The sequence below is a fragment of the Euphorbia lathyris genome, chromosome 3 (assembly GCF_963576675.1).
Source record: "Euphorbia lathyris chromosome 3, ddEupLath1.1, whole genome shotgun sequence".
NCBI lineage: Eukaryota > Viridiplantae > Streptophyta > Magnoliopsida > Malpighiales > Euphorbiaceae > Euphorbia > Euphorbia lathyris.
In genome coordinates, this window is record NC_088912.1 from 36,502,302 (window position 1) to 36,511,975 (window position 9,674).

The 9,674-nt window shown below is 34.5% G+C and overlaps 1 protein-coding gene across 1 annotated transcript; it reads left to right on the forward strand.

The window, feature by feature from the left end:
• Window positions 1-4,649: 4,649 nt before the first annotated feature.
• LOC136224625 (LOB domain-containing protein 1-like) lies at window positions 4,650-6,570 on the forward strand. Its single transcript, XM_066013010.1, has 2 exons — window positions 4,650-5,027; window positions 5,873-6,570. Exons 1-2 carry the CDS (start codon window positions 4,728-4,730, stop codon window positions 6,212-6,214), a joined length of 642 nt encoding a protein of 213 aa, XP_065869082.1. The 5' UTR covers window positions 4,650-4,727; the 3' UTR covers window positions 6,215-6,570.
• The last annotated feature ends 3,104 nt before the right edge of the window (window positions 6,571-9,674 follow it).

Sequence of the window (9,674 nt, forward strand, 5' to 3'; positions counted from 1 at the left end):
AGTCCATTAAGGTTAATTTGGTCGGTGAACCATTTAATCGGTTTTTTAAAAACACTAACCATACACTAGTCCCCTAGAGTGTATGACGAGTCTCAATTTTTAATTTAAATTGGTCAAACTCGTATTGACCGATCAATAATCGGTCAAACATGTTAAAATATTGAGTCATCTTTACTTGAGGTGTATTTTTTAGACAAAATGAAATCTAGGTATCAAAGTGTAAATTAGGATAACGTTCAGGTACCATCAGTATAATTTACTCGTCAAACTCGCATTGACCGGCAATTGACCGATAAAATATACTAAATTGTTCGGTCATCGTTAATTCAGATATATTTTTAGATAAAATATAATCTAGGTAGCAAAGTATAAACTATGGTAAGTTGAGGTACCTGAAATTGTCTCAGAAGTTTGATTTGCTTTATAACTTACAAAATATCTTGTTAGTCCCTTCAACTTACTTTAAATAAGCTATTGGCCACCTAAATTTGCTTAAAGTGGCTTATATGCCCTCTAAACTTGTTTACCGTCATCTATTTTCTCCATAAACTTGTTTAAAGTGATATACATTTTAATTTTTCTAAATCTATAAAAAAAATTAAAAGCTAAAAAAAATAAGAGCGTAATTCGTAATTCTAAATCTTTAAAACAAATTAACTTTGTATTTGTACATCTTTTATGACATTTTTATAAATTTAAAGAATTATGACACTTTAAGTAAGTTTAGGAACCTATACCTTGTGAGTTGAGACGACCAATCAATCCTTTTGGACAAATTCCACAACTTATAAACTTAATCTATTATGTGTCTGTTAGGCTTTAATATCATTAAATACAAAAATAATATACAATTCTATGATTTAAAAACTTATTTATAGAGGTGTGAGGATTTTGCAGTTTGTGGTCCAATTTTTTTTATTAAATAATATGCGTGGTTTAATTAATTTATAAAGTTAAGTTTTATATTGGGTTAGGGTGCAAAAATACCCCTTACGTTTTGGGTCAGGAGCAATTTTACCCCTAGCGTCTAAAATGATGCAATTTTGCCCCTAACGTTTGTAGACAAGAGTAATTTTACCCCTAACGTTTGTAATTTGGGTCAATTTCAGATACTATTATAAAACACAGATATTTTTATTCATTATTTTGCACCAATTGCATATCAATTCATTCTAAAAAAAAGATTTCATGTTTTTTGTAATTTAATAATAGAATTGGAGATTAATATTTATAAATTCGGTGAATTTTTTGAATCTTTTTATCTAATTCGTACAAAAGACAGTGTATTTTTTTATTTATTTTTCACATCCCAACATATATTTATGATTTGTTACTGATAAAATGACGCACATGTGAAGTGTAGATTTTAAGATTCATGACCGAGAAGACAGTTTGATGAATTATTTCTGAAATTGATCCAATTTATCAACGTTAGGGGTAAAATTGCTCTTGGCTACAAACGTTAGGGGTAAAATTGCACCATTTTAACGTTAGGGGTAAAATTGCTCTTGACCCAAAATGTTAGAGGCATTTTTGCACCTTAACCCTTTTATATATAAATAATTTACAAAATTAATCTTTTTAATTGCTAAAAATCATTTCCTTTTATGTAAATGGCTAAGATAATATTTTTTTTATAGAATGTCTAAATTTGGAAACCGCACAAACCATAAACTCCTGTTTATAAACTTTTAAACTACGAAAGTGTTTTTGTAAATTGGTCAAACCATAAATTTATTTCTATATATTTTCCTATGTATTATATTCATCAAAGGTATAATTTTTTTTTTTTTAACTCGTGTTGTTTAGTTCATGAAATAGACTATGAATAAAACAGCTATTCTTAAAGAATTTATATTACATCATTTGTTTCGTTATTTTTTTTATGGGAATAAAATATGTATAAAGTTATTGGAGAAGTTATTGGGGACGTATATTTGCAATTCCGCTTCTCTTTCTCTTCTTGCATATTAATTTTTTTTATTTTGATTAGGGCTGATAATTCATGTAAGTTATATGTGTTCTTGTTCTAAGGAACCAACCCTACATTCACCAAAAATATTTTGTCTTATATTTGAGTCAATCTAATCAGATTTATATATTTTTTTTATGTTATATTGTTGTTGGGGGTTAGGGTATGCTTACTTTGTTTTTTCTACAATTTGATGGTGATGAATTTTGATAAAGTAAACTCATCCAATGGTAGAAAAAACAAAGTAAAGCTTACTTTGTCAAAACAAAGTAAGCATAGAAGACACCGTTTGTAATTTATTTGAGTCAATCTAATCAGATTTATATCATTTAAATGTTATTTTTTGAAGGATGACATATTTTATATGAGTGAGTATAATTATTTTAAATTTTATTATCATAATAACGAATCTCATCAAAACTTTGAAAATTGAATGTGTTTGAACAGAGGGGTAGACCGAAACTATAATCTAAAATTATTTTTTAGCATAGTGGATAAAGGATTTTGACACCGGTCAATAACTTCCTTTAAAATTTTGGCCTTCTATAACTTAATCATATGTTTGCTTCTGTTTTAATGGATGAAAGTTAAGGTATAGAAAATGACTTTATTAACACTTTCAAATCACAACAGTTTCTTTGGAAGAAAAAAAACTTCCATCATTCTTATTCTTCTCTTCTCAAATCAAAGCGGATCTACTTTGAGGAGGAAGAAAAAAATTTCCTTCTCCATCCTCCCACCGGGTTAGATTGTGTGTGTTTTTTTTTTTTTCTTATTTAGTATCCATATATTTTGCAGATTTTTATATCTGTCTGAATTGTATCTGCTCTCAATCATTCTTTTATTTATATCTTTTTTGGATTTAGTAAGTGCGGAAACGATTTATCTTATACGTAGATCAATATATCTATGTGGTTGCAACAAAAGAAAGGATTCTGATCCAAATATTCGAAAGGGTCTGAATGATGAAGATCAGATTGCTGCAGTTGCTCTTCTACGGATTTTGATTTCCAAGAAATATATGTTTTATTGTTTTTTGTGTTTTTTATACCTTTTATGGGGTTTTCATGCTCTTTGTACTCAATTTCATCCATTTGTGGTTTTGTTAGGATTTATTCCTTCTGGTTTTATGATTGTATTGGTAGTTTTTTCATCCAATGAAGTAAATATGTTTATAAAAAAAAAAACACTTTCAAACCACATATGGAGGTGTGTAAGGAGCCCTTCCTTACATATGGCTCCAAAATTTAAGACATGCTTAGATTAATATTGATATTAGTTTAAATTGAAAAAAATAATTAATATAATAATGTAATAAGATCTATTCACTATTTCACTGTATTAAGTGCACATGTGATTTAGATATTTAACTATTGAAATTTCACACCCTTCCAACTTAGTCATTTCTCTTTATATTTTTTAATACAAAATTCCATTAAAGGTTTGATAAAAATTTAACACAAAACCTCCAAAAAGTTTAAGACGACCTATCAAACCATTCTCTTAATCAGTGTCAAATATCCATCATTCAATGGTAATATCATATAAATACTATCACAATGCACTTGTCCTCATCTTAAACCAATAGAAACGTACGGAGCAAGAGGGTCCTCAAATTCGATTGTATTGTAATAAAACACCTTCAAGGTAGATGGATCATTGAAATTCACTCTAAATTATCTCTTTGGATCAAGATCTCTAATTCACATATGAGAATAATAAATCTCAATTCGAGTATATTATTAACTACCTAAAATATTTCCACTCTCATAAGTCAATACTTGTCCTCCAATAAAGTTGAGGCCAACATCTTTACCGACTATCAGATTCGCTCCCGACATTCTATAAATAGAATGTGACTTCATAATTAAAGCACATAGACACATCTATTGCAAATATTACATAATAGCTTAATGCTAGTGCTCACAATTTCTAACATAACAATACGATTTACAGAGACAATTCATTTAACAAAACCGCTTGATACGATTCTTTTCTATTATTATTGTTTATATAAAAAAAAAAATTTAATTCACATAACACAATTATAACAAATACTTTTGATATAATCTGGTAATATAAACATGAAAGTGAAATCTTCACCTCGCCGTAATCATTTTTATATATTACTTCAAGTGTAGAAGGAGATTCCGTCATCTGGAATTGGCATGTTGTATATCTTCCATTACCGACTAATTATTATAAAGATGAATAATTATATAGTGTAATGTAGGTGTACTAAAAAAATTGCAGTGCCTAGCTATATATAAAGACAAGCAGTACTAATTTAAACGTATAAATATGTGAGACATTTTTAAATTTATCAGCACGGAAAATATTACTATTACAAAACAATTTCCCCCTTTTTTTCTTTTCAATGCACAACCGCTTTCATACAATCGAACCCACAAACTTAACGAACAAAGCATAAATTAATTAATAATACTAATACTAATAATTATATTATTATTAAAAAAAGAAAAGAAAAATAATTTCCTTAAATAAATACTTCTTTAAAAAAAAAGAAAAAAAGAAGGAAAAACACGCGGCAGTAGCCACGTACACAACCAATAGAAAAGTTTTCAACGGATGACATCAGATTCAATGTAGATGACGTAGCACCCAGCTTTGCTCTCTCTTTATATATAGTTTGATTTCATACTTCCTCTAACCCCACTTCGCTTCTTCCTCTCTTCTCTCTACTTCTTCTTCTTCTACCTTACCTCCTCTCCCTCTCCTTTTTCCCAAAATCAGAATGGAGTACACTGATTCCGCCGTCGCCATAACCGCCACACGCTCCGTCATTGTTCCTACCAATTCTCATTCTCCTCCGCTTTCTCGTTCTCATTCCCCTTCTTCTTCGTCTTCTCCGCCTCTTACACCCACTCCTCTACCGCCTCCGGTCGTCATTAGTCCTTGTGCTGCTTGTAAGATTCTCAGGAGGAGATGCGCTGAAAAATGTGTGCTTGCTCCCTATTTTCCTCCTACTGAACCGGCAAAGTTCACCATCGCTCATCGTGTTTTCGGTGCTAGCAACATCATTAAGTTCTTGCAGGTACTTTATCAATCGCGATTTCGTCTTTCCGACTCTATAATCATTATTTTGTTTTTGGTTTTTAATTCCGAACTACTGATTACAAAATCAATTAGCAGTCGAAATGAGTTGCTCCTGAGTTAAAAGCATATCTATAGTAAAATGAAGACGATTAGTTAACATTTGGCTCCGGGAGTAGGCTGAAAATTGCTTGATTCTGTTTGCGGAGCTATTTAGGAAATCAATTGTGGTTTTACACTAGTGAAAATGCAATTCAAATAGACAGATCTTGATCAGAATCGTCAGTACAACATCTTATTATAATTAAAAATAGTGTTTGTTTCGAAATTATTTTCCATAATGCAGACAAATAAAAGTAATAGAATACTCGGGAGGTACGGAAACAGAGAAGATTCTGATAATTGGAATTGAGCTGAAGTCATCTTCTCCTAGGAGAAGGTCAAGTGCCCTGGATAGCAGGGAAACCAGAGGAAATTTGATAGTGCAAAATGAATGTGTAAAAAGGATTAGTGTGTTTCCGATCCAATCGGTTTCAGATTTGAAAAGTCTTTTTAATTGTGTAGACGCACCAGCACCGTACGATCTTTAATTGCCAAACAGCCCCAAAGTTTGAAAGAAACAGGATAAAAAAAAGAGGAAGAAACAAATTACAGTCTACACTTACCCCGTGCAAAGTTTGAAACGGATTTCGGTCATGTTCATTGTTGACATTTTAATTTCATTTCACTTTCAAAGATCTATGGCGCCTCTCCTTTACTGTCACTATCCTTCGTTATTTCTTATGCAATTAGTTTGCTATCTTCGTTTTTACCAAATTAACCCTTGAATTGAATTAAAATCCACAGGAACTGCCAGAATCTCAAAGGGCTGATGCAGTGAGCAGCATGGTATATGAAGCAAGTGCGAGGATCAGAGATCCAGTATACGGTTGCGCAGGAGCAATATGTCATCTCCAAAAACAAGTGAATGAGCTTCAAGCACAATTAGCAAAAGCACAAGCAGAGGTAGTTAATATGCAATGTCAACAGAGTAATCTTATGGCCTTACTTTGTATGGAAATGGCACAATCCCCTCAACATTCATCCCAAGAATCAGTTGATAATTTCATTTCCACTCCACAAAGCTACCAGACTCACAATCCTTCCTTCCTTGATGAAACCAATTTGTGGGAGCCTCTTTGGACATAAATATTTGATTAATTACATATATGACCCAGAATTAATACATATATATTCCAAGGAGGTTCTTCCTAACTCAACGGTGGTTAAGATATTGCTCTAATGAGAAGGAGAAATCCAAGGGCATTGATAGTAATTTCAATAAAATTTTAACTTATATATAGAAAGTAGTAGCTAGTTAGCTATAGCCAATGTTTGGTCAATTTGGGAATGGATGGATTAAATGTAAACTCTTTAATTAATTAGGATCTCATCTCTTTGTTAAAGTTAGTTTGGTATTTTCTTTTTTGATTAAGATGTTTAATTTGGGTAGAGTTGTGGTCTAATATCTGTAGTGAAATTCTAATCAAACAACTTTATGGTCACCTGCTATCATTACTTACTAAAAATTGACATCTCTCAATTGCCTTGTCAAACTCTCTTTTGACCATCTCTTCATTTATGCTTTCCTATTAATCCACTATGAAGAACTTTGATTAGGAGCTTTTTTTTTTTTTTTTTTTTTTTTTTTTGGTGTAAAAGAAAGAGAGAATGACTTGAAAAGATGAAAGCATGACCATTTGTTAAACTTAGAATTCTCTTGCTTTTGATAATTATATATATACACACACACAGAGGGAGAGCTAAGATAGTGGAAAATCAGGTATGCAATTAATTACATTTAATCAAAGACTCCCCCGGATTATCTAGTTATTAATGTTCTTATAATGTGGAGTAAGCTTGAACAGTAGTTTGACCTTAAAGCATCTCATATACATTATGTACCAATTTGACACTTCTGTGTCCTTTTTCTCCCTGAGTAGCCACTCATTGGATAAACCAATAAAATCATTTATCAAATTAGGAGTAAAATTGTTGTTTGTTGTTAAGGTTGATGATATTTTTCATCTTAAATAAAAACCAAATGTAACATTTAACTATGTTTTACTAAACCAATTAAACTTGATGTGAATAGTTAACGGCCTTAAATCGGTTAAACTAGAGATCTTGAATTCGGATTTTAATGTATATAAAAAAACTTTAATTAGAATATGATCTAACTAAAAAGTGTCTAACGAGTTTCGAATCGGATAATTAAATAAATTATATATATAAAAAGCTATATCAATAGTAGTATGTAATAATTATTACTTATTTTATTTTATTTTTTGACGGAAATAGAGGCTTTATTAAGAATTAATTGTATCATTACATAAGATAACCTCAAGCCAAATTGGCAAGGAAGTGCTAGAGACAAAACTAGCATTTGACAAAGCATTTCTAGCTATTGCATGTGCTGCCTTATTCAATTGACGGGGTGCAAAGCGAACATCAAAACTTTGTGATAGAGATAGGAGGCTTTTACATTCTTGGACAATGCCTCCCAAGTCCGAGATATCCTCCGCATCGGATTTGAGGCTGTTGACAATTATTTTGGCATCAGTTTCGAAGATGACATTATGAAGATTAAGTGATATGACCCACATTAAACACTGTCGAAGGGCCACCGCCTCAGCTATCCCCGGATCAAACACACCCGGATACCACGAGCTCATGTATCTGTAACATCTTCCCTGTGTATCACGAAGGACTGCTCCCATTCCACATTTTTTCTCAATCTTGAAGATGGAGCCGTCCACATTGCATTTTAGCGAACCCGAAGGCGGCTTCTCCCAACTGATTACGCCAGCAGACGCAGCCGAGCCCTGCCTAACAGCAGACCCCGCGCCATTTGCCGCCCGTCCAGCATCAGCCCTTTCTCCATCCGTGCGAGGGCCTTCGGAGACAGAAACCACAACACCAGCTGCATTATTTATAAGCGCAGCACCTGCTGTACCCGCCATTCCTCCCCAATCTGCGATGCCGTCCGCACCGCTACCAGCCCCTGCGTCAAGCCTTTGTTCACCAGTCCGCAGACTCTCCTCGCCAGCAGCGACAGCTCTCGCAACAACGACAGGGTTCGAAGCCACAGTCATTCCACCTGCCGCGGCCATGTTTAAATCCACAACAAAGTTCACACCAGAAATCCCAGCAATATGCAAACCTGCAGCAGCAGCAAACCCAGGTCCTGCAGCAATATCTGATACCTGTTCAACAGCAGCATGTGTGTGAGCAATTCCCCCAGAAACGGATGTAGCAGCGCCATTATAGGCATCAGCTGTTTTCTGAACACGTGTGACCCTCCAATCAAAACAGATACGGCGGGCCGAGTTGATGGCAGCCTGGGGTGTTAAACAGTTTCTGTTCCAGACAAGATTGTTTCTCTGAGTCCAGATTGCCCACAAGATTATTCCAACATCCCCTGCAATATTATTACACATTGAATCACAAATATTCAGAAACCAATCAGCAAGACTATCCAGAAATTCATCCGGGGCAGGCAACCCCATATATGCCCAACAAGCAGCTGCATATGGACAAGAGATAAACAGATGCCAATCATGCTCAATATCAGATTTACACATAGGACAATCATACGGAATATTCACATGCTTAGATCTTAGACGCCAACACGTAGGGAGAATATTAGAAGCCAGTTTCCACAGAAAGCTTTTAACTTTTGGCGGGATATTTAGTTCCCATAGTCTCTTCCAACCATTCAACGCCACACGGGAGTCCCGACTGTCTTCAAGAAGCCTGTATCCGGATTTGACTGAGTAGCAGCCATCTTTAGTAAAATGCCAAATGAGCCTGACGCTTCGTGGATTAATCGGAATGGGAATAGATAGTATAATATCAGCCTCCTCTGGTGAAAATAAAGAGGCTAACTTGCCTCTATCCCAAACCCTAGTCCCCGAAAGGAAAAGGCTTGCCACAGGCCCATTCTCCATCTCATCCGGTTTTGGGGTCCAGATTTTAAACATTTTATCCTTTTTAAGCCACGGATCGCCCCAAATAGACATCTCAGTTCCATTTCCCATTCTCCATCTCAGCCCCATCTCCAACACTTCTCTAGAACTCCACACGCTCCTCCAAACATAACTGGGATTAGTGCCCAATTTAGAGGTCAGGAAAGTATTTCTCGGATAATATTTAGCTTTGAACATCCTACTGACCACCGTGTGAGGGTTATTGACAAGCTTCCACCCCTGTTTCCCTAATAAGGCTAAGTTATACTCCCGAAGATCTCGGAAGCCCAGACCACCTTTTTCCTTCCTATAGCACAGGTTTTGCCAGCTAAACCAATGAATGCTCTTCCTGTCGTTCTCCTTCATACCCCACCAGAAGGAGTTCATTAACTTCTGCATTTCATCACAAACAGATTTTGGGATCAGGAAAGCGCTCATGCAGAATGTGGGGAGAGCCTGTGCAACCGATTTCAGAAGTACCTCCTTGCCTGCATTTGAGAGGAACCAAACACTCCAACTGCTAAGCCTTTTACGTAATCTCCCTGTAAGGAATTTAAACACTTCTGTTTTTGAGCGGCCAATCAAAGAGGGGAGGCCCAAGTATCTTCCCGTATTAAGGGGCGTGGAAACATTTAGTAAGG

Bases quoted from the DNA above. Each gene is read 5' to 3' on its own strand.
- LOC136224625 (XM_066013010.1), top strand. From the start codon at position 4,728: ATGGAGTACACTGATTCCGCCGTCGCCATAACCGCCACACGCTCCGTC. The intron at 5,028-5,872 runs GTACTTTATCAA...TAAAATCCACAG, and splicing joins ACATCATTAAGTTCTTGCAG to GAACTGCCAGAATCTCAAAG.